The 25,048-nt window shown below is 50.5% G+C and overlaps 1 protein-coding gene and 1 long non-coding RNA gene across 5 annotated transcripts; one reads left to right on the forward strand and one right to left on the reverse strand.

Moving 5' to 3' along the window:
- Positions 1–5,942: 5,942 nt before the first annotated feature.
- On the reverse strand, positions 5,943–18,838 carry TOB2 (transducer of ERBB2, 2). Of its 4 annotated transcripts, none has more exons than XM_049626417.1 (2): positions 18,166–18,838; positions 5,943–9,929 (listed from the first exon to the last, which is right to left on the reverse strand). In XM_049626417.1, exon 2 carries the CDS (start codon positions 9,826–9,828, stop codon positions 8,821–8,823), a length of 1,008 nt encoding a protein of 335 aa, XP_049482374.1. In that variant the 5' UTR covers positions 9,829–9,929; positions 18,166–18,838; the 3' UTR covers positions 5,943–8,820. The 4 variants fall into 4 exon arrangements, with proteins under 4 accessions (XP_049482374.1, XP_049482373.1, XP_049482377.1 ...); XM_049626416.1 differs by lacking the exon at positions 18,166–18,838 and adding an exon at positions 16,889–18,138; XM_049626420.1 differs by lacking the exon at positions 18,166–18,838 and adding an exon at positions 15,413–15,431.
- Positions 18,839–18,918: 80 nt separating this feature from the next.
- LOC125919646 (uncharacterized) lies at positions 18,919–24,192 on the forward strand. Its single transcript, XR_007456850.1, has 3 exons — positions 18,919–19,366; positions 20,586–20,693; positions 23,763–24,192. It is a non-coding gene; the product is annotated as an uncharacterized LOC125919646 (long non-coding RNA).
- The last annotated feature ends 856 nt before the right edge of the window (positions 24,193–25,048 follow it).

Genomic DNA, 25,048 nt, shown 5'->3' on the forward strand with positions numbered 1-25,048 from the left:
TGACATTGACATCTTCTTGTCCAATCTGGGGCTAACACATCAAGCGGCTGTGAACATTTGTGTACAAGTCTTTGTCTTGACATTCATCCCCTTTTCTTATGGGTAAATACTTAGGAACGGGATGGCTGGATCCCATTGTAGGAGTGTGTTTAACTTCTAAAGAAGCTTCCAAATTATTCTTCAAAGGGGTTGTACCATTTGACATGCCCACCAGCAGCGTATGAAAGTTACTGATTCCTCCACATCTTCACTAACACTTGCTATCGTCTTTTAAGTGTTAGCCTCTTTAGCAGGTGTGTTTATCATGGCTGTAGTTTGCATTTTTGTAATGACCAATGACGCTGAACAGCTTATCATGTGTTTATTCACCATTCATGTATCTTCTTTGTAAAGTGCCTATTCAGATCTTTTGCCCAATTTTTACTAGGTTTTTTTTTTTTTAATTTTTAAATTAAAAAATTTTAATTTAATATAATTTTTTAAAAAGTAATCTCTACACTTGGGGTCCCTGGGTGGCTCAGTCTGTTAAGTGTCAGACTTTGGCTTAGGTCATGATCTCATGTTTTGTGGGTTCAAGCCCCACGTTGAGCTCTCTGCTGTCAGTAAGGAGTCTGCTTTGAAACTTTGGTCTCCCTTGCTCTCTGCCCCTCCCCAACTCTCTTTCTCTCTTAAAAATAAACATTTGAAAAAAAATAATAAAGTGATCTCTACACCGAACATGGTCTCAAACTCATGACCCTGAGATCAAGAGTCACATGCTCTTCTGACTGAGCCAGCCAGGAACCCCTTGTTTGTTTTCTTATAACGGAGGGTTTTTTTTTTTCTTTTTTTTTGAGATATAATTGACTTATAACATTATATTAGTTTCAGGTGTATGACATGATTAGATATTGGTATATATTGCAAAATGATATAATTGAGTTTTGAAAGTTTTTTATGGATTCTGTATAAAACATTTTTGGCATATACATATAATTTGCAAATATTTTCTCCCAGTCTGAGGCTTGTCTTTTTATTCTCTTACTAGTGTCTATGGAAAGTGTTTTGTTTTTTTTTTTTAAATAAAGTCAATTTATCAGTTTTTTTCTTTTTTTTTTGGAGTCCTATCTAAGAAATTTTGTCTAACTCGAGATCATGAAAATTTTCTGTTTTCTTTTAGAGGTCTTTAGTTTTAGTTTTATATTTCTGCCTTTGGGATATCTCTGTGGCCTTCTTTTTTGAGAGAGAGAGAGTGCGAGCAGGGAAGGGGCTGAGAGAGGGAAACACAGAATCCGAAGCAGGCTCCAGGCTCCGAGCTGTCAGCACAGAGCCCGACGCGGGACTTGAACCATCAAACCGAGAGATCGCGACCTGAGCTGAAGTCGGACGCTTAACCGATTGGGCCACCCAGGCGCCCCTCTCTGTGGCTTCTTGAATGGGCCATCTTCATTTGCTGTGCCCGTGACTTCACCTATCACCCATCTACTCCTGAGACCTGTCCTCTCCTCGCCTTGCCACCGACTGCCTGGAGCCCCCCGGTACTTAGTCTGGGTGTCATCTTACCAGCCCCCGCTGGAGCACTTGGCCTGTGTTCTGTGCCCTAGCTCCTCACTCACTAGCTTCTGTCAACCCTCTGAAGAGCCTTCCTGGTCTGGGTGGTAGCCTTCTCTGGGCACTTGTGGCTCCCTGTGCTTCCTTCTGTCATGGACCTGACCGAGGTGTTGAAGTCATAATGACCTGGGTCTGTCTTCCACCACCAGACTTATCCACACTTCCTCTAGGAGGCCCACATGCCAGGCCTTTGTGTCCAGGTCGGGGCCTGGCACAAGGGAGGGGCTCTGGGAAGGGTCATCGACTGTGTGAGAGAGCAGTGTCTTACTCTGTCTGTCGCTAGCTACAGATGGGGCAACCTGGGGGTGAGAGACTTCAATCTAACATTTAAGATAAAATCCCAATTCCTCCTCTGGGCCACAGGGCCCATGATGTGGCCCTGAGGACTTCTTTGGCCTGAGCATACCACGCTTGTTCCCACCTTGCCCTTGGAAGTGGTTGACCCCTCTGCTGCCCCCTCTGCTAATTCTCTCGTAGTTCAGATCGTAAGTTGAGAGTCCCGCTCCTTGGGAAAGCCCCTTCTTCCCCTGACCAAGCTAAAGGAGCCACTTGGTCACTAGCTACCATCACTGATTGCGATTGTCTTAACGGCTCATCCTCGATGTCTGACATTTTCTCATTTGTTTGTGGTTAATAGAACATCATCTTTATTTTTTTTTAATGTTTATTTATTTTTGAGAGAGAGAGAGAGAGACGGAACACACGTGGGGGAGGGGCAGACAGAGAGGGAGACACGGGATCCGAAACAGGGTCCGGGCTCCAAGCAGTCAGCACAGAGCCCGAGGCTTCGCCCGAACTCACAGACTGCAAGATCGTGACCTGAGCCGAAGTCGGACACCTAACCAACTGAGCTACTCAGGTGCCCCTAGAACATCACCTTTGGAAGAGCAGGGATTTTTTTCTGCTGTTTGCCCTTATTTTCCTCATGCCTGGAACAGTGTCCAGGACTTACGGAGGCTCCATGGTGTACGGTGAATATTACATGTTGAGTAGAGCGAGTCAGGGTCGAGCTAGCCAGAGGACGCAGCTGTTTGGGTGCCTGGGCCAGGTCTCTGCTCCACAGCCCTTCTCTTTACTCAGCCCTGCCACCACCCAGCGGTGTTCTTATGTCCTTGTGCCTGCGAGCGGTGTGTGTCTCAGCCAGGAACCATGCAGTCCTGCCCAGGACTCAGTCTATTTGTCTTCCCTCCCTCCCTGGGAAACGTGCTATGGCATGGGGCCCTCCCTCGAGTCTTGGGAGCCACCGAAGCAGGAAGAAGAGGTGTTGACCCAGGGACCAGCCTGAGTGGCCTAAGTGGCCAGGGGCCTCGCTTTGCTATCCTTTGTTGTTGCTGTGGTTTTAATTTTTTTTTTGCATTTATTTTTGAGAGAGAGAGAGACAGAGACAGAGCACAAGTGGGGGAGGGGCAGAGAGAGAGGGAGACACAGAATCCGAAGCAGGCTCCAGGCTCCGAGCTGTCGGCACAGAGCCCGACGCGGGGCTGGAACCCACGAACCGTGAGATCATGACCTGAGCCGAAGTCAGTTGCTTAACTGACTGAACCACCCAGGCGCCCCTTGCTATCCCTTGTGGTACAAGTGGGACAGCCATCAAGAGGGCAGAGAGGTGTTCAAGGTTAAGAGGAAAGTGAGCAGCTGTGAGGTCTGAGAGCCCACTTCTCTTGCTGGCAGTGAAATTCCCCAAATTAAAAACCAGTGGATCAGTAGGTTGCTGTTGCCCAGAGGCTTGGAGACTTCCTGGCTGGTCCCAGCCTGTCTTAGGCCCTGCCCAGGCAGGACTTGGCCAAACTGGCCAGGCCCGGGGTGTGGGGGGGTGGGGAGCAGGGGGCGGAGTGTGCCCCTCTGCCCCTGACTCACTCGGGGAGGTGGCAGTCGCGAGGACCAGACAGTGGCATCCCCTTGGCCTATGGGCGGGCACTGACTCAGGCAGGCAGTGACCAACAGAGCAGAGTTCTCCTGCCGCCATGACTCACACCCACCCGCCCATCTGTTCTCCAGAGAGAAACTCCCAGGAGGTTTCGGGACGCAGGTCAAAGGCCCGTCGCAGCCCAAGGCAGAAGGCTGGGTCCCCGGAGAGGATGAGGGGCAGTCAGCATACTTTGTAGTATGGGGGAGAGGGACATCGCCAGGAGACAAGCAGCTTCCCACCTTGGCAGAGGGCAGAGCAGGGGCCGGCCTAGCCTCTGCTCCAAGGATGGAGTTTCCTTTTGTGTCCGAGCTGCCGGGTCCTGCTGCTGGCGGGGTTGGGTTTTGGCCTGTTTGCTGATGCAAGGAAGCCTCCGGGACTGGGCTGGCTGGCGGTGTTCGAGGATGGACAGTAATGGCCCCGATGGAGAAAGTGACACTTGCCATTTAGTCTGGGCCAGCCACTGTGCTTAGCATTTTCCATTCATTATTTCATTTAATTTTCACGGGTAGTATGATTATTATCCCCATTTTAGAAGTGAGGGAACTGAGGAGCCAGAGGAGGTGAAATGGTTTGGCTGGAGGTCCACCAGCGAGCGAGCAGCGCGGGCGGGAGTAGAACTTGCGTCTTCTAAGAGGGAGTAGGGGTCACTCTGCCCAGATGGCTCCCTGGGGAGGGGCCTGGCCTTGCTTTTCTCCTTCCTGGCTAACTTGTGCTTTCTTCGCCTCCTGATCCCTCAGCTCTCACCCACCCTGGGCTCACCTGTCCTGTAACTGTCTCACCTGTGCTCCCGGGGTGGACAGTGGGTGTTCACGGAAGGTTTGTCACGTGAAGAAATGTGCCTTCTTTCCGAGGAGCTGAGTGTACCAGAATGAATGCTTTTTCTTTCTCTGTGGTAGGGCAGGGACCCCAGGCAGCCCTTTCCCCCCACTCCACCCCTCAAGAGCCAGTGAGCATTTAGTGAATAAATGAAGGCATGGATGTATGAAGAAATCCTTTCTTTGCCCGTGCCGTGGAGAATTTGGGGGGCTGTATGAATCTGGAATTACCATTCTCTCGGCCGGAAGGGTGACCCGGAAGGCGGTCTCGGCACTGAGCCGGGGCTCCCTCAGGCAGGTCAGCTCTGGCACATGCGCAGGGAATGGGAATGGGGACCACGGGTACCTGCTATGGCAAGACCTGTGCTAGATGCTTTATGTCAGCATAAATAAAAATGAGTGTGCGAGGGGCCCCGGGGCCCCCAGGTAGATGGGTCGCCTGTACACGGGGTCAGAGGGAGAGGCTGGGCTCCTCCCAGCAGGAAAGTAGGACCCCTGGGAGTGGACTTCCGGCTGGCACAGGCCTGGGCATCCTGAGCAGGGGCCTCCCTCTGCCTGACAGGCTCCGTGGCACAGTGGCCCGTGGAGGGGCCAGACAGCAAGAGCTCCTGGGACCCCGTGTAGAGATTCGGGGTCTGGCCCGAGAGCTTCTAGGCCTCGTTCACATGCTCAGGGAGGGATCAGTGCTGGCCAGTTTGGGAAGCAGGGCACCGGAGGAGACCCCCATCCCACTGATGCCCCAGAACTGCCTGCCCCCCGTCCCAGCCTTGAAGTGGCAAGGTCCGCCCTCCTGTCCCCTCTACCAGTGCTACACTTCTAGAGCAGTTCTCACGACTCTACGTGAAAATGTCACACACTATTCCAGTTTCCCATTGTACTAGTCTCGTGAATTGAGCGGGTAATCCACCTCGGAGCCCTGTTTTCAGTTGTGCTGTGGAGGTAACACCTCTATCCCCAGGTTGCTACGAGGGTCAAAGATTCATTGAATACCTGGATGCCCTCTTCCACTTGGGGGCCACGGCCAGGGAGGTACCCAAAGGAAGTGGTTTCCCCGGTGATGCGCGGCATTATACAGGCCAGCCCTACGGGAGGGAGGTGGCGGAGTTCTTCCCCAGCCCCAGGCTCTGGAACTGCCCAGCCAAGAGAAGGGCCAGAATCCAAGAACCAGGTTTTTGGACAGAACCAGACTTAGGTGGCTCTTCTCATCCTCACCCACCTCTAAGGGTCTAGCGGACTGAGGTCGGCAAATACTGGATCTAGAGCAGGCTGGAGGCCGATCCCTCCTTCGGCCTCCGAGGAATAGGCCATTCCTAAAAAAGCCACGAAGTTATCCTGTTCTCAGGGCTCTGTTGCCAGTACTGGCTCCGCGGCCTATCAGCAGAGGGAGCCTGGGCAGTTCCCAACCTCGGGGAGCCCACTTCCAGTGGAAAAGAACCCTTGGAAGCGGGGACTCCACATCCTGGGTTGATGGGACAGGTGGTCAAAAGGGGCGTGTGGCACGTGGGCCCTCCTAAGGGGTCAGGTCAGGAGGACCAACGGTCTCTTGAAGCCAACAGGGGCTGGGTTGCTCCCACGTTCTCCATCCTAAGAGGGGCCCCCAAATAAAACAAGCCAGGAGGAAGCAGAAGGCTATTATATATCATGCTTTTAATACAAACTTAAAAAAATCTGGAACAATATAAACTGTACAGATTTGATCAATCTTTTTGTTTTGTTTTTAAACTAAATCTCTAAACACACCAATGTCCCATTCCAAAATATTGCACAACATTCTGAATACAAAACGCTTGATTGTATTCCTCCTTCACTAAAGAAAACAAGTTCATTACCCTGCTCCCCCAAGCTCCTCTCCACGTTGCCTCAATGCCCTCCTTCCCATCCCTAGGGGTCAAACTAGAGAATCTATAGCTCACTGCATCGAGAAAAATACATCATTCTGGACTAAGAGTTTACATTCTTTACAAGACGATCCACCTTTTGATTTATTCCTGGGAAAGAGGGACAGAGAGAGGATGGGGAAAGGGGAGAAATAGGTTTAATTCTCCTCTTTTTTTATTTTAAAGTTTGTTTTTCCTGAAAAAATATCGTTTCTCTCCTCTTAAGAAAAAATCTTGAAAAGAAAAAAATTACGTTTTTTACGTTAGAAATATACATATATTATATATACCTCTTACATTTTACAAATGTAGCAAATTATTCAATACAAACGGACACCAAAAATGTAAAAAATAAAAAAAAAAAGTTTTCCTACGAAACCAGGTAAATTAGTGCAGAGTTTTGTTTTTGTTTCCTTAAAAAAAATAAAATTGAAGCAAAAATGCCTAGATCTGAGACGAGACAGACTGAACCGGGCCCAAGAGTCCAGCACTGGAGCCATGCTCCTGAACAAACATTTTTCTTCGTATTTCAAAAGACACTAAGGGGTCGGTCTCCCCCTCTCCCTAGATGTGGTGAGAAACAAGCTGACTGGGGGTGGTAGGTACCTGTGCACGTGAGTGAGGGAAAGGGGGGCTGGAAGAGGGCATAAATAAGGCAGCATCCAACCTTTCCCAGAGAGCAGCGATCTGCCTGGGCCTGTCACTTGCGCGGGAGCTGAGGGCTAGGGAGAGGGTGGCCCGGAGGGGGCCGGCCCCTGAGAAGCATAGGGGACAGAGGATACCGGGCCGAGGAGCCAGGGCATTGCCCCGCTGGGGGAGGTAGAGCTGGTGCCCACTGCAGGGACGGGAGGCTGGCAGTGTCTGTCTGGGCCGGACCCACTGCCACGGCGGTTGCCCACTTGCGGGGGGGGGGGGGGGGGGGGGGGGTGCCAAGGGCTTTGGTACTTTTTGGTGACGGGGGCCCTGCCGCCGCGTGGCCCACCAGCCAAAGCATCACCGCGTGAAAGCTGGTTCACTAGGGTGGGGTGGGAGAAACATCTCCTCTTCTGGCGGAGGCAGGAGCTGGCGCTCTCTTATAATCCACACACACCGCCTGCCGTACTCAAATGCCTGTCCAACCTGGCCTGCCCAGGAAACCACTCCTCACGGCATCAAGGCCAAGCGGGACCGGGTCAGCCAGCAAGAGGGGATGCCAAGAGGTACCAAGAAGTTCTCATGCAGGCAGGGGCAGAAACGTACTAAAATAACATCTACAACCAAAAGACGAATTAGTCTCAATTGAAGGCTCAGGACTGCCCACCGTAGGCACTGACCCAAACTCCCACCCCCCTCCCGGGGGCTCAGGTGAGCGGCTCCCACCCTGGGTGGTCACCAAATAGGAGGATCTGAGTCCAGGGACTTCTCTTAGGCATCAGGGGCTGGTATTCCCTCAGCCCCTCACAGCTAACCCTTTTTTTTCTCTCTCTCTCTTTTTTTTTTTTTTTGGTCAAAAACAAAAGTGCAGATCCCTCCGCAGTCTGGAAACCAGTTCCTTCTGCAGTATTTTCCCCTGGGAGTGTCTTAGGCTCAGCCGCAGTCTCACCCCACCACATGACCCACCCTACAAAAGAACTGACCACCCGCCCGGCCCATTCCCCAACCTCCTACATAAATAAGCACTTGCTGCAACCTGGAATCACGTCGGGGGCGGGGGGGGGGGGGGTGTCACATGGCTTGGAATCCTTTAAAACAGGACAGCAAACCACGCACACGCACGCGCGCCCCCGCCCCCCCTCGTTACCCACAACCTCGGGCCCCGGGAACAAGGGGCTGCATGAAGAGCCACGTGTGTCAACGGATGGGTCTCCAGGGCCACGATGATAGTCCGAGCCAGGTGGGGATGGCGGCGTGGGAACACAGGACAGAGATGAAAGCAGTTCCACCAGACAGAGTGCTACCTGGAGTCACAGACATCAGCTCTAGTGGGAGGGTGTCAAGTCGCCAGTCAGCAGCTCCCCGTGTCTCAGGCCTGAGGGGGGGGGGGGGGGGGGGTGCCGGGGTCAGACCTATTTGGGTGGCAGGGCCCAAGAAGGCCCTCTGAGGTTGGATGGCTTTGAGTAAAAGGATAGCTGGCTGATAGAGGCAGTGACACAAGGCAGCCTCTCCCTGCTCTGGGCAGGGTCAGGCCCCAGCTGCGCCTCTTCGGCTCTTCCTTCCCTGTGAGAGAGGACAGGAGATCCTCAACAGTGTGAGGGAGGGAGGGAGGGAGGGAGGGAGCAGAGAGCAGCAATTCACATCTGGACCATTCTTAGCACAGGAAGCCACTAATTGAAGATGTTATATAGAAAACTACATGTAAAAAAAAAAAAAAAAAGAAAGAAAAAAGAAAAAAAAAAGAAAAAATATAAAACCCAAACCAATCAAATAAATCAGAGGCAGGCAGGAAAGCAGCAGGGGGTTGAGTTAAACAGATTCGGTGCTTCAGGAGCCCCCTCCCACTCCGTGCCTGGACCGGATCTTTTTTCTAGAAGCCAGAGTGCGAAGACTGGAAATCTTTTTGTGTATTTTTCTTTTCCTCTTTTTTTGGCCTTTCTTTTCCTTTCTCTTTTCTGTGGTCTTGGGCGCTCCTGGCCCCGTGGCGGGTGGGCGGTCAGTTGGCCAGCACGACCGGCTGGAAGGGCTGGCTGGGGTACTGCATGGTGCTCAGGTTGTAGCTGAGGCCTTCCACGAAGGGGGTCTTCTCCAGGAAGAGGCTGTTGGCGCCGCCTCCGAATACCTGGGCCACGTCGAAGCCGCTGCTGTTGCACGTGCCGGCCCCACTGCCCCCGCCATCGGCCCCGTCAAAGAAGAGGCTGGGAGAGCCCCCGTTGTACACGAACTCCTTGGCATCGGGGGAGAGCTGGGACTGAGGGGCCGGGTTGGCCGCAATGAAGTTCAGCGAGTGCAGAGACAGAGAGAGGCTCTTGTGCTTCAGCAGGTTGTTGGTGGGAGAGCGGGCCATGCGGGGCTGCTGCTGGGGAGGCTGCTGGCCACTTGCCCCGCCGCCGGCCATGCCCCCGCCATTTGCCGCCGCACCCCCCTTCTTCATCTTGGTGGAGCCAAACTTGGTGGCGGCGAAGGAGGCAGTGGTGAAGGTGATGGGCTGGGCGGAGCGGGGGATGAAAGTGGGGCTGGGTGACTGGCCGAAGGATGGCGACGGGGAGTTGGAAAGGGAGCTGTCCTGGCTGCCGATGGGCACGAAGACCTGGGCATCGGGGTTGAAACTGCTCTTGAACTCCTTGTCCAGCTCTGGTGCGACACAGCCGTCGCTGTCATCCAGGTACAGCACTTTCACTGCCCCCTTCTCCCCGATCTGGTAGGACACCTCAAAAGGGTCGATCCAGACGCTCAGCTCTTCAGGCACATTGGCCCGCACATCCTCCACTGCCAGGCCGCTCCGCTTGGCGGCCAGCTCCACCACAGGGTCCGCGATCTCCCCGATGTGAACACAGCGGAAGCCCGAGCCCTTCAGTGGCTTGTCAGGGTACCAGTGGCCTTCATATTTCTTTTTCAAGAGCCGCTCAAGCTCCTCCCCAAACAGGTCTGCCCGGCGCCGGGGCAGCTTATTATACAAGTAGGAGATGATAAAGTTCAGGGCCACTTTGATCTCCAGCTGCATGGTCCTTGCTTTCCTAGGTGGCGAGTCAGCTCACGGCAAGAGTGCAAACCAAGGGCAGTGGCAGGTGACGTAAGATAGGCAGCCTTGGGCTCCAGAGAGCTCTGAGAAATGAGAACAAAGGGCATCATGAGTAGATTATGCAGAAAGCCCAGAGGGTAGGGGGTTCAATGGCAAAAGGCATAAAAGCACCAGCTTCGGGCCACATGTACTCGGGGTCCCATTTTCTGCTCCACCAGTGACCAGCTTAATTGTGTGACTGAGAACGAGCCACTTTTTTTCTCAGCCTTAGTTTCATCAGTAACAGAAGGTCATCGTGGAGGTGAAGTTAGCTCAAAGATGTCAACTGTCTTATGCCGAACCTGATATCTAGTAAAGACTTGATAAAATGAGCTACTGTTTTGCAAGTAATTCTAAAGAAATTCTAAAGGAATTCAAGTAATTTTAAAGGAGGGCTGTGGCTTCCACTATTTTGAGAAGCCAGGTACACTATACAACTGCTATTAAAAAAAAAAAAGGAGCCCCTAATTCAGCTGGAGAAGAGAAGGCTCTTGCTAATGTATCTCTGTAACATCTTGGTGAAGTCGTGCTCCCAAACTGTCACAGGCCAAGATATAAGTGTAAAATCCTTAGTTTTTCTCCTTAAATGGAAAGGGATACAGATCACTGAACAGGAAGCAGCACTGCCAACTTTTCAGTGGGGGCTTGGACTCCAGTCACATCCAATTTGTCATCCTGGGCTCCCTGAGTATGTACGCTCTCTGGCTCACTCTGGGTTTGCAGAACTGATGTAAGAACGCCACAGCGTAACCAAAGGGTGCATTTCCGTGTAGGCCGTCTCCAAGAATGGAGACGAGAACATGACCCCTAGGAAGAAGTCAAGACCTGCATTAACCGGAGGTGTGGACCAACAAGGGAACGCTGACCAGGGGGCTGTCCCAGGGAAGCAGAGGAAATGAGAGGGAAGCAAAGCCCTGCGGGCCAAAAAATCCTTAAGAACAGCACTGGTGTGGCCTGAGGGAATCTCTACACTTCTGGCTGGAGTGCAGGTGATGAGGGCAGCAAAGAGAAGAAATTTTCCATCACCCTGCAGTCTCCAGCTGGGGACCCATCATCACTCAGTCTCCTGAGGACTGTCTGACCACCTGTCCTTGGCATCGGATTGGATTTATCAAGTGTTTGGAGATCCCCGGAGAGGAGACAGCCCAAGATAAACACTCAGATTGTTATTTTGGGATTCTCTCACAGCCAGCTCCCACAGAGGTCAAAAAGGTTTATTTCTGAGGTCTGGGCCAGCCTCGTGTCTCAGGAAGATGATCTGTAAAGTCCCGAGAGCCAGTGATCCCAGTCCCACTTTCTCCACAAGGGCAGCTCCAGGGTCATGCCATGAGAAAACTGAAAAGGACCACCTTCGAGGTTCAGCAGGGCCAGAACATGTTTCTAGCCAAGCCTCTGGGTGAGAATGTGCTGCTGAGCTCAGCACAGAGACAAGACTAATCCATGATCCATCAAGGGCATCTCTGCCCTGTGATAGATGTGGGGCTAGATTTTGATTAAAATCCCTTCTGCTGGTGACTGGTGGCTCAGCTGATTAAGTGTCTCACTCTTGATCTCAGCTCAGGTCTTGATATCAGGGTCATGAGTTTGAGCCCCACTTTGAGCTCCATGTGCAGCTTGGAGCCTACTTAAAATAGTAAGTAAATAGGGGCGCCTGCATGGCTCAGTAGAGTGTCCAACTTCGGCTCAGTTCATGATCTCACGGTTCGTGAGTTTGACCCCCGCGTCAGGCTCACTGCTGTCAGTGCGAGCCTGCTTCGGATCCTCTGTCCCCTTCTCTCTCTGGCCCTCCCCCACTCATGCCCTTTCTCAATAAGAAACATTTAAAAAAATTAAGAGAGTCTCTCTTAAAAATTTTTTTTAAGTAAATAAATAAATATAAATCCCTTCTGGGTCCAGCATAGAATAATCAGTTGCTAATTCTTCATTTGAGGATCTTAAGTTTTCTGAACACCTGCCCCGACTTACTTCCTTGTAATTCTCAGGACTGGGGCCATGGCTCCTAGGGGTATTGTTAGGACTGGATCCTCAGGCAAAAGCTCTCTGGGGTGAGTATCAGAGAAGCAGCACTGGATCAATCTGGAGCATCACAGAACACTGGCTACGAGTCTATCCCACCCTCATTTCAGGTCTGAGCAGAGGGTCACATGCCAAGTCAACAGAGTCCTTCTAGGTTAAAAGAGGAAAAAAAAATGGTAACGGTAGAGGGTTTTCTGTTGATAAGGATTGGGTTCATCACCAGATGCAAGGCTAGCCTCCAGGAATGGAAGTCTATAAGGGCCATAGCAGCCACCAGGGGTGTCCTGCATGGAGGAGATTACAAAGGTGTGAAGAAAGTTGGCACTGGTTCCCAAGAATAGGCCTGGAGTTAAAGACAATGTTTTCAAAGTGTTTTTAAAAGTAAAACAGACTTCAATATGACGTGACTCTTCTCCCAAAGCACCACATGGCCTCTTGGTATACCAGACCAAGGGGCCTCCTACACCTCTCTAGGCCTCCTCAAACTTTACTGCACATGTAACTTCCAAGTTAACTTCCTCTTAAAAGCTCATCTTCACAATGAGACCATTTTGTTTTACTTTTAAAAATATTTTTATTTATGTATTAAGTTTATTTATTTATTTATTTTGAGAGAGAAAGAGAGAGAGAGAGAGAGCACGAGCAGGGGAGGGGCAGAAAGAGGGGACAGAGAGAGAATCCCTTTGCTGACAGTGCAGAGCCTGACGTGGGGCTTCAACTCATGAACCATGAGATCATGACCTAAGCCAAAATCAAGAGTCGACACTTAACTGACTGAGCCACCCAGGCGCCCCAAATGGGAGCATTAAAAAAAATTTTTGGGGGGTGCTTGGGTGGCTCAGTCAGTTAACTGTCCAACTTCGGCTCAGGTCATGATCTCACCACTTGTGGGTTCAAGCCCCATGTCGGACTCTGTGCTGACAGCTCGGAGCCTGGAGCCTGCTTCAGATTGTGTGTCTCTCTCTCCTTCTTTCTCTCTGCCCCTCCCCTCCTAGTGCTCTCTCTCTCTCTCTCTCTCTCTCTCTCAAAAATAAACTAAAAAAAAAAAAGTGGGGGGGGTGCCTGGGTGGCTCAGTCAGTTAAGCGTCCAACTTTAGCTCAGGTCATGATCTCACAGCCTGTGAGTTTGAGCCCGCGTTGGGCTCTGTGCTGACAGCTCAGAGCCTGGAGCCTGTTTTGGATTCTGTGACTCCTTCTAGCTCTGCCCCTCCGCCTCTCACGCTCTGTCTCTCTCTCAAAAATAAGTAAACATTAAGAAAACCAATTTTATTGTTTATTTATCTTGGGGGGAGAGAGAGACAGCATGAGCATGTGCTGACAGCTCCTGACGTGGGGCTCAAACTCAGGAACCGTGAAATCATGACCTGAGCCGAAGTCAGACGCTTAACCAACTGAGCCACCCAGGTGCCCCAAAATGGGAGCACTTTAAATGCAGGCCAAAGTCATTGGGAAATAAGCCTCCCACCCCAAAATACAATAGAACCACTGTCATCAGCCCTGCCTAGCTAACCATTTTCTGCAGCATAAGCAACTAAAGCTGCACACCAATTTATACCTCCGTGATGCTGCTACACAAATAAGGAAGTACATAATGCCGTCTTTGCCTCTTTAATTGGAGAACAGGCCAGGCCAGATGGCTGTGGGGTGGAACCTTTCAAAAATGCTGGACAACCAGAATGAGATTTTCTGCTCTATCAGCTCAGGCTCTAATTTTGACTTCAAGAAGCTTATGGAACAGAGGATTAAAGCACTGATGCTGTCTTGTCTTTAACTAAAGATAAGAATGACCAATCAGATGAGTTTGTTCATTTTTTTTTTTTTAAGGCTGTGGGCAAATTCTAGAGCTTATATATAAAATATTCATAAAAATGTGGTAAGATTAGAAAGCTTGGCAATAACTACTCTTCGACACAAGGAACAAGTAGATTTACGAGGCAAGGAAGGACTCGAAGATCTCCTCCAACCCTCACTCACGTGCAAAAGGCCAGAAAGGTGGCAAAAAGTAAAAGTAAAAACAAACCCAAGCAAACACCCCCCCCCAATCCAGTGCTAAGTATTTAACAATAGCAAAATCTATCTTTTGTTAATATATTAGAAAGTTGAAAACGTGAGAGTAAATTCTGTCCAAATTCAGTTAGAATCTTATTCTCCTTCACTTTTTATTTCCAACAGCAAAATTAATCTCTGGTTCAGATCCCTTGTGCTGACTTGTGTCTTAAAGAGTGCTTAAGGACAAAAATGAGGTAAGAAAGGCGGCTGCTGCAGTCAGTGATGTGGTAATGGTGATTCCAGAAAGAACTTACGACAAATATGCTATGGAGGATTTTTATGAATGAAAGCAGCTACGTTTTAAAGAGGAAAAGGAGGGATAATGGTGACGGAAATCCTCAAGTCCCTAAACCACGAGAACCTATAAAAATATCCAGGCACCTTGGGCACCTGGGTGGCTCAGTCTGTTAAGTGTCCAACTTGGGCTTAGGTCATGATCTCAGGGTTCTTGGGTTAGAGTCTCGAGTTGGGCTCTGCTCTGACAGCTCAGAGCCCGGAGCCTGCTTCAGATTCTGTGTCTCCCTCTCTCTCTCTGCCCCTCCCCGGCTTGCACTCTGTCTCTCAAAAATCAATAATTAAAAAAAAAAAAAAAAAAATCCAGGCACCTCAAGCCCTAACATCGGAATAGTCCTACAACTGAAGCGCTATCAGATTCAAAAGAGTCTGAAAAGAGTCTGGAGAGAGGAGTCAGGGAGGAGGGGCCCTCAGTTTTGACAAGGCCAGCAGGTGCCACAAACCGGATGCCCAGGAGAGCCGGCTCAGTGGGACCGCCCGGCCCCACCCCGCAATGACAGGACCGGCGGGTATGGTTGAAGGGCTTCCAGGACTTGGGCTGACTGACCGCAACACCCCAGCCAGCCCCTCAAACATGGACTGTGCAAGCCCAACTCTTCAGACTAAGAAGGCCCTTTCTGGGGCACTCCATTACTCCGAAGCCAGGAAGATTTCTGTAACTCCAACGTAGGCCGGCAGAGAAGGCGCGCTCTGTACTCTGGGAATTGTAGTCCTCAGAAACCTCATACTCACGTTGGAGCAAGTGACCTACTTTCTGTGTACACTACACTTCCCTGCGTGCTTTGCGAAGGTTCGGCCAGCGAATCACGCATGCCCGGTAAGGGGAGCTGGCCGAGGTCCCGAGAACCGAGGAAAAGTTTCCGATGCACATGCGCGCTGTGGCGGACGCCCCCCCCACCCCGCCCACCGCCTAATACATTTTATATAAATTCTACCCATAAGGCCTACTCCTCGTATTGTACCACCCCACTGTATTCGCGTCTTGGCCTCAAGTAAGGCTGAATTCTCCCCACCCCTTCCTCTTTTTCTTCACTGCCTCTCATGACTGTTGAATTAAAGATCTCCTAGTGAGTTTTTTTCTGGGTGAAGGCGGTGGGTGGGACAGATAAAGGTCACCCCTCCCATCCCCCCGCCCCCCGCCCCCCTCCCCCGCCCCCCGGCGCCTCACCCAACACTGCCACTTAATCTGTATTCCTTGGGCTGGGTGGTCTCTTTCTGGAGTTGCTGTAGGGACAGTGAATTCAAAAAGAAAAAAGAAAAAAAAAAAAGCCTTTTCACTTAATGCCCAGCGGGCTCAGCTCCAGGACCCCCAGAGCCAGGGGAGGCAGGAACTAAACCCAGTTCTCCCGTCCTCTCAGCCAAAGAAATTCCCAGTTAAGCTGCGGGGAGGAGCCGGGCCGACAATCAAAAGGCCCCAAGCCAGCAGGGCCCAAGCCTCACCCCTCTTTTAATCCAACTCAGAGTAACTAGACCCAGCTAGGGAAATGGGAAAAGGTTCCTGGGCAGGAAAGGAAAAACCGTACATCTGACACTTGAACAACATATTCTAATACTTGAAATTGTTTGTGAGTCCCCTCCCATTGCAAGGCCTGCTCTATGACCAGACTTACCAGATCCTCGGCAAAGCTCCCCAACAGTGTTAAACCTCCCTAATCCTCCCTCCCACACAAGCTTCTTTCTCCCACTGCTTAAGAGGGGGATGGGGCAGGCGCCCAAGAAAGCAATAGGAGTGCTTTTCTGCTGGAAAATCAAAGATGAGGGACTCACTCCCAGGGTCGGGTGGACAGGAAGGAGAAAAAGAAAGGTTAAGATACTGAGCAGGCACCCAAGAACCCCTTCGCTGGTCCAACCTGAAGCCTACTTTGTAGGGTTCTAGTTCTTCTGCGGGGTGGGAAAAGCCCTGCCAGCTGCCCCTCCTCCCCCCACCTCTCTGTTCAAGGGCACAGTCCAGCCTCTGGACACGAGGGGAAGGAGCTTAAAAGTAGGGCTCTTCCTCCCAGGTACCTCACCAGGATCAATCAGAATCCACTCACTTGGTATTGCTGTAAAGGTACTTACCCCCTCCCTGCACAGTTTTCCCTTAAAACACTAAAGAGGATAAAGAGCTCAGGCCAAAATGGTGAATTCTGGTTCAGCGGCCAGGAGACAGTCACCACTGACCGGTCCAAAAGGGGATGTCCACCTTCCACCTCTCGGCTCCACAGGCCCAGAAATAAACCCTATTAATTATGACCATCCCCTTCCCCACACACGGGACAAGAAGCAGAAAAACAAGGCCTGGGTCCCCTTCTTTCCTGATTCATTTAATGGTGGCGGAAGTTATGTTGGGGGGGGGGAGATCAAGGAAAAATCTACCGCGTCTCTACGATATGAAGAACTGAGGGAGGCGGAGAGGGGAGGAAATGCACCCCACCCAGGAGGGGGCCACACTCCGAACCTAGAGAAGAGAGGAGCACCGGGCGAAACGGGGGGAGGGGAGGGTTATATAGGGGAGGTGGAAGGAGAAAGGAAAATGTTGGCCAGTCGTCAGGGTGGGGGCGCGACAGCAACGTGCAGCGTCCAGCAAAGCGAAGAGCGGAGTGGGACCGAGGTGAAGGAAGGCGTCTCGAGGGTTCCCCCGCCCGCACGCCCCCCACGCACTCACTCGGGTCTCCGCGGCGGCGGGGCGGTTCAGGGTGGCTTCTCCCTTCCAGGGCAGTCCGGGGCGCGGTACGGTGGTCGTTCTTTCTTCCTTCCCGGGCACCGCCGGGCCGGAGGCTGATGGGTCTTTTTCTTCGTTGAAGGTTGGGAGCAAGTAAGGGAGTTTGGGGCTATGATTCTCAATAATAATTCTTTCAGCTTTTTGGAGGTCAGGCTCGGCCAAGGGGGGGACGGAAGGCGGGCGGGCCGGCCGGCGGCGACGGCGCGGGGATGTCGGACCGAAGGGCGGCTCGTGTCGCAGGGCGGAGGACGGTCCGGGCTCTGGCCAGCGGGCGGTCCTGCCCTTCTGGCCCCGCGTCGCCCGAGCCACTCGCTTCTCTCCGGCAACGACCCGCACCTTCCCGCGCCCCGGCCCGAAGTGAGCAAAGTCAATGAAAAGTTTCACCCTTAGCAACCCTGCGCATGGATCCGGCTTCCCCACCCCTGCGTGATGCGTCCCTCCGCCCTGCAGGGGCGGGGCCGGGCGCCGAGCCGGGACTACTTCTCAGCACGCCGGGAGGCCTAACCCCTCGCGCAGCGCGGCCCGAAGCCCCGTGTGCCACCCGGGGGTGCTCCGCGACCCCCTTTCGCCCGCCGTCCCGTGGCTGGCCTCTTCTCACTCAGATCCCAGCCCAGACGCCAGCAAAGCTGCCTTTGGCAGGCCTGTAACGCTTACGCTTCCCCTCCCCATCACAGCGCCGTGCCACAGTTATTTTCTTCATGCCCCAGATCACTTTGAAAGTGTGCTTATTGGGTACAGTGTTTCTCCCCAGGTAGACAGCGAGCTCCGGGAGGGCAGGGGCCTGAACTGGAACCAAGTTGTTCACTTCAGACGTGTTGGATGAATGGATGTGGCGGGGAGGGGTAACTCTCTCCCCCCAACTTCCGTGGCTTGGGCCCTACACCTGCCCAGGCGCTGACGGTCGCCCGACCCGTTACTCCAGGGCACCTTGGCGTGTCCCTCCGGGTCTGGGCGTCTAACCGTCCGACCACCCCCCACGGCTCTCGCACCGTCCCAGTTACTGTCCTTTGACCGGACGGCGCGAGCTTTGGAAACGTTTCGCTCCTACATTCGGGCTGGCTCGAGTCTTCCCAGCGCCTCGGGCCTCGTCGGGGGATGCTAATGTCGAAGGGAGGGCGAAGGGGAAACCGGGGCCAAGGCACACTGAGCAGGAGGCAGGGGAGGCGAGGGAGCCTAGCGCCACGTTAACCTTCCACTTGCCGCCTCTGGCCCCCAATTACCTCGCGACCGGAGAAGGCCAACACCGGCCCCGCGCAGGCGCGCGAGCACGTCCCCGGCCCGCCCCGGGCGGGGCTCGGCCCTTGTGGGTATCCTCCCGTTTGCTTTCTCCCGGCCGGTGACCCTTGTACGGAGCACTAGAGAGAGCCACATTTCTTCTATTAAGAGCTCCCGCCGGCGGGGCTTGGAGCCTGCCCATGTTAGGGGCGCCGGGGTCCCCAACTCGACGGTCCCTTAGGCTGCAAGACCTAGCTGGGCTTCCTGGCCCTGGATGGGGTGCGCCAGGCCCGCGCGCTCGGGCCCCCGCACTCGGCTACTTTGTGACTGCGGGGCGTGGAGTTGGGGGTAGGGAGGCTGTGCCCAGGTGAGGTCACAGGCGGGCTGGACTGCCAGGTGGCGAGATCCGGGGCCTGTGGAAGCTTGCGCGTTGTCGTCTCCCCAATCGCCCATTCCCCAATTTTCTCCCCTCCCCCCAACCTTTATTCTCATTCGAGACGGTTCCAGCCCAACGGCAGTCACCGAACCCACGTGGGGTGGCGGAATCCAAAAGTTTCCAGCTACGAACAGTTTGCATTTGTTTGTTCCTTGATCACTTTTTTTTGGCAAGGGCAGAGACCAAGGCGGCGTGGGGGGTTAAAATCGCTTTCCTTGACTGCAGCAGGAAAACGCCGGACTGGAGGGCAAACTCCAAGGGGACAGGGAGGCGGGAGGGAGCCTGAGCCCCAAATCGCCCCGCCCCCCCCCCCCCCCCAGAGCTTCAGCCCCTGGGGCACCTCCAGGGACTACTTGCCTCGTGCGTCAGCGAGTGGCAGAGCGTCACATATACGCCCCCCTCCGTTTTGCCCTACTCCACTCCTCCCCTTTTTCCTCCCTCTCCACCTCCCTCCCTCCCCATCTCTTCCCACTCCTCCCTCGCTCTCCCCTAGCGTGCTCCACGCGAGCAGAGAGACCCGCCGGACCCACAGGGTTCCAGAGCACTGAAGAGCTAAAAATATAACGGGTGTGTTAGCAACAGCCTTCCGATTGGTCGGGGAGCAGGGAGAGGCGGTATCTGATTGGGTTTCCTTTCCAACAGCTTGGATTAAGAATGCGGGCCAAGAACCGAGGCGCTCGACCCAAGGGGACAGTGTGCGTTTGCGCGGTGAGGCATTGCAAAGGATGCTGGTATTTGAAGTTATTCATTAGAGGCAACCTTGGAAATAGGTGGGTTTGAATCCCAGTTCTGTCTGCAGCAACCATGTTAAACTTGATTTAATGGCAGCAAGTCTCTTTACATCATCAAACCTGCTTGTTCTTAAAATGGGGATCGTGTGGAGATTAAATATGATACAGTGTATAAAGCTTGGCTCAAATAGTTGGTATACTTAATTTAGAGGTAACTGTTCAGGGGGGACCTAGGTGGCTCAGTGAGTTAAGCCTCTGACTTTGGCTCAGGTCATGATCTCACATTTGTGAGTTGGAGCCCTGCGTTGGTCTCTGTGCTGACAGTTCAGAGCCTGCAGCCTGCTTCGGATTCTGTGTCTCCTTCTCTTTCTGTCCCTCTCCTGCTCACGCTCTGTGTGTGTGTGTCTCTCTCTCTCTCAAAAATAAATAAACATTAAAGGTAACTGTTCAGGCCAAATTGCATCCTACATATCCTGTTCACAGTTAGATGTGCATTCCCCAACAAGAAACCCTACTATACAGAATGAAGAGAAAAAAAGGTTAGGGTGAGCTGAAATGAACTGTCCTAGGGAATCTCAGAAAGGAGAGATGGAGTCCATATTAGCAGATTAAAGGTAGACGTCTCCTAACATTTAAGTGCAGGCTGAGGAAGGGCACAGTGAATCCCTGGACAGAAGGCGTTAACATTTCTGCGTGTTCCAGCTTTTATTCTAATCTCCCCTGCAGTGCTGGAAACACACCAGGCCTGAGCAATTTAACTGAACAAAACTGAGAAATCCAGCCTCCTTGGCAATTGAGAGCCCTGGGTAAAAAGGGTTGGCATATAAATAGGAAGAAATAAAATAGAGGAGCAAAAGGTAATCACCATTCTTTACTGCTGATGGCTCCATTTGTCGTGTGAGTTGGAGGAGAGAAGGACTTTTTCTCTCCTCAACGTGTGATTTCATCTTGCCAGGGCTTAATTGTGAGCTTAATTCCTACTCAAGCATTCCACAGTCCCCTCCCATTTTGAATAATCATACGTTGCAAGGTACACACCATGGTTTCAAAATGGTGAGCTTCAGAAGCAACCCCCCTGTCTGAGAGTAAGCAAGTTATACCAGATGTTTTGTTGCCTTGGCAAGTCAGGCTGGTTAATAATTAACCCCAATTAACTCTCAGGGGTGAGTCACTCTCTCGTACACACATGCTAGGGTGAGAAATTTTGTAGTTACTTTTATGTTACCTAAGAAAATATTTCCTCAATTTGATTTTTCAGATCCACTGCTCCAGCTGGGCAGGAACAAAGACAACCACAACAAAACTGACTTTGGAGAAGTGATTGGATGCAGGACAAAATGATTTGCTATTTATTCACCACCAATACGTGCGTGAACAAACCCGGCCTTTGCTAAGACACTAAAAATTCAGAGTTCAAAGACAGTAACATTTTAGTCTTGGTGGTAACAGGCCACTCCGGATGGAGTTGATGAGCAACCAAATAGCTGGGAAAAGATGGGAATTGGAATCCTTTTCTTAAGGCAAGAAAATTTCTATCAAGGCAAATAATCTTTCACCTTTATACCTAGCTTCAAACTACAACTAAAAACCTGCAGGTCAGAATAGAGTGACACAGTTTTTCTGAAATGTAGACAGTTCAGTTTGATTCCCTGGAAACTTTTTCTTTTTTATTTCCAGTATAGTTAACATACTGAAGTTAATCTTCTTAATTTAGAAGCTGCTAATTGGCAGGCCAAGGTCCACATCTGGTGGATATATTGTCTTGGTGTATACTGACACATTAAAATTTTTAAAATGAGTTGACATTTAACGGGCGCCTGGGTGGCTCAGTCAGTTAAGGGTCTAACTTCAGCTCAGGTCATGATCTCCAGGTTCGTAGGTACAGAGCCTGGATCCTGTTTCAGATTCTGTGTCTCCCTCCCTCTCTGCCCCTCCCCCGTTTGCTCTTTCTTTCCCTCTTTCTCTCTCTCAAAAATAAACATTAAAAAAATTATAAAATGAGTTGACATTTAAAAATTGGGAGATGGCACAAAGATTTTTTAATTTGCCATTTGTCCTAAATTCAAAGGATCTGGGCATTCCAGGTGGAAATTGTCCAGAGTTGAATAGCAGCTATCTCCTTTAGACGCGTCCTGTGTTCTCTGGTCTCCCCCCAGATTCCCCACACTGAGGCCAAGGGTCATAAATCATTTATCACCCTGTTTGGGCTATTCTTCTCACACCCCTCTTTTTTCAATCAATTATATTGCTTACTCAGACTCTTGAATTTGTGACCCATTTTTCAGTTCAATGTAATAAATAATTGAGTGATTGCCCTGCAGTGGAGGGAGAGGCAAAAGGAGTTCAAGGATTTTACCTAGTTCATTGTTGTGAACTTCTGGATTGCGATTCACGATCCATTAGTATGGTCATACAATCACTTGGTTTAGTGGGTTTCAGGCAGAAGTTTTAGAATAGAATAGAATAAAATGAAAATATTGGAGCGTGTTTACACAGTAACCGCTTCATGAAACTTTTCTATGTATATAGTAGGCATGAATAGTCCAAGTGGGAGAGATTGTTGTGGGGTATGGTGTATCTGGAACCATTCATGAGATGCCAGGAGCTTAGAAGGAAGAGGTACCCAGTTGGATGGCTAATGTGAACGTGGAAAGGTATTTTGAACAAAGGAAATACAGAGTCAAGAGGACAGGATATGTGCAAGGAATGTTCCTTTAACTGCCTGATGAAGCGCACAGAGAGAAGCAAATAGAGGAAAATCTTGGGGGTAGGGAAGAGGGAACCATTTTGAGGCCCTTCCGTGTCAAGACTTAAATGTTTATCGATGAAAAAGTAGGATCCCACTGTAAAAGACTTACCATTTACATAAAGACTTCCCGGTAAGGGTAAGGAACTTACAAGGTCAAATTTCATCCTTACAACCCGAAGAGGTAGGCATTATTGTCCTTATTTAACAGATAAGAAAAAAGAAGCAAATAGGGGCACCTGGGTGGCTCAGTCGGTTGGGCGGCCGACTTTGGCTCAGGTCATGATCTCGCTGTCCATGAGTTCGAGCCCCGCGTCGGGCTCTGTGCTGACGGTGCAGAGCCTGGAGCCTGCTTCGGATTCTGTGTCTCCCTCTCTCTCTGACCCTCCCCCGTTCATGCTCTGTCTCTCTCTGTCTCAAAAATAAATAAACGTTAAAAAAAATTTTTTTAAAAAGAAAAAAGAAGCAAATAGAGGTTAAATGACTCACCAGAAGTCAAGAGCAGAGCACAATTCAAATACAGGTCTAATTATAAAGCCCACCTATTTCTAATTACACTTTTTTTTTTTTTAAGTAAGAGCACATGTAATAAGTGCAATGTTTAAAGGTGATTAAATTACCATGTGTGTACAGTGTACTTGAGAAACTGGAAGACACCCATCCTTTCTAGAGCCTGGAATGAATATCAAATACTGAATAGATAATAGTAATGCTCATAAATCCAGGAAAGGGCACCACTTTCTCAGGCTGACCATGATGAGTTCTATTATTTCAACCAGAACTATGTAGGCAATGCTTATTTATTGATCTATTTTTCAGTTAGTACTTATTTAACGATGGAGAGAAACACTTAATTTTTAAGACCATTTTGATTCTTTGTGGACATACACAGTTGGCTGAGATCATTTTCTAGTTCTCGCCACAGAACTCTATGTTGTTAGAGGTTAAAATTCAGTTTGTAAGTGATGCTTTCCCAACAGAGAATTTGGTGCTAGCTATTATCCTAATTTTTAAAACTGAGAAGGATTTAGGGGCGCCTCGGTGGTTCAGTCGGTTAAGCGTCTGATAACTTGATTTCAGCTCAGGTCATAATTTTGCAGTTCATAGGATTGAGCCCTGCATGGGGCTCCATGCTGACAGCACGGAGCCTGTTTGGGATTCTCTGTCTCTGACTGTCTCTTTTGCAAAATAAATAAATAAACTAAAAACTTTTTTTAATTGAAAAGGACTTAATTAAGTCCAAAATAGACAGTGATTTAAGGATTCCAGCTCCAGGGCCATTTACTTTATCTCTGGTGTTCTTAACTCATTAATTGTATTGTTCTCTTGGCCTCTGAGAGGAAACAAACCAAGCATGGGATTATGGAACTAGGTGACAGAGGAACAGAGTTCAGCAGAATTCACTGGGCTAAGGTTGAACTTGCTCCATTCAGCAGTGGAGCACGGAGGGGGTATGCCCTTGAAATCCTTTGGGTGTTAATTGTAAACTTGCTTGCCATACCTCTCAGAGGCACACTTGCTGAGGCTGAAGGAGCACAGTTCAAGTGGTGTTTTGCTCAAATTAAGTAGCTTTTGATACATTTGTAGATGCAAGATGTTACGTGGACCAGAGTGGTTAATAAGCAAGTTTAAAAGGTTGGTTTGTTTTTATCCAAAATATTTTTTAAATATTTTTATTTATTTTTGAAGGAGAGAGAGACCGAGCGTGAGCAGGGGAGGAGCAGAGAGAGAGGGAGACACAGAATCTGAAGCAGGCTCCAGGCTCCGAGCCATCAGCCCAGAGCCGGACGCGGGGCTCGAACTCACGAACTGGGAGATCATGACCTGAGCCGAAGTCGGACGCTTAGCTGACTGAGCCACCCAGGCGCCCCTATCCAAAATATTTTTAACTTCTATTACACATTAAAACTAAAGTGACTATAGAATCAATACACATTCTAATCTGAAAATGATCTAGTCTCTACAATGTTGACACACCATAATCCCCCCCAATTATGCTTCAGAACTGCTCAGAGAGCTCCCCAAACACACTGCCCATTCAGACTGTTTCGCCAATACAGATGTACATATCCACGGACCCCACCCCCTTTGCCTGTTAAGTTCCAACATATCCTTCAAAGCCCAGTTTATCATCTGGTTTAACTTTGATTATTCATTTAATACTGAGTACCTGCTACCTGCTGAGCCAGACAGACTTGGTTACTGCCATCAGGGAACCAGCCTAAAGGAGGACTGTCAATAATTACCAGACACTAATCATAATGATAGGGTGCTATGTGGGCATATTAACAAGAGGAACGGATTTAGATTGGGGGTCGGGAGGCATCTTTTGAGGAAATATTATCTAAGGTCTGAAGGGTGTGTAACAGCTGAGCAAAAGGGGGACTGAGCATTAGGAAGCTTAATAGGTAAAAAGCAGAGGCAGGAAGGAAACCAGCAGAGGAACTGAAAGGAGGCCCAGGGGCTGGAGTGTGAACAGAGTGGGAGGAGATGGGGAAACCCTTCAAGATTATTACCCCTGAGGTGCCCCCAACCTAGGCCAAGGACCCTTCCTTTGTGCACCCTCTCTGGGTTATTCTAAACTGTTTCTGGCAGCTTCCTTTATTAAATTCTCTGAAGGTAGAGATTATATTTTAATTCAATTTTTGACCCTTGATAGATCACAATGAATCAAGAGTTTTGTTGATCTAAATCAAAGCTCTGACAAGTAGTCAGGAGACTATCGTATCTTTCCTTGTCTTTGCCACTAAATTTCAGTGTAACTTTGGGCGAAGCCCCTGCATTCCTAAGGACTCAAAACCAGTTTCAAATCCACGGTGTCAGGGGTGCCTGGGTGGCTCAGTTGGTTAAGCATCTGACTTTGGTTCAGGTCGTTATCTCATGGCTAGTGAGTTTGAGGCCCGTGTTGGGCTCTGTACTGACAACTGAGCCTGGAGCCTGCTTCAGATTGTCTATTTCCCTCTTTCTCCGCCCCT

Source organism: Panthera uncia, chromosome B4 (genome assembly GCF_023721935.1).
Source record: "Panthera uncia isolate 11264 chromosome B4, Puncia_PCG_1.0, whole genome shotgun sequence".
Taxonomy (NCBI): domain Eukaryota; kingdom Metazoa; phylum Chordata; class Mammalia; order Carnivora; family Felidae; genus Panthera; species Panthera uncia.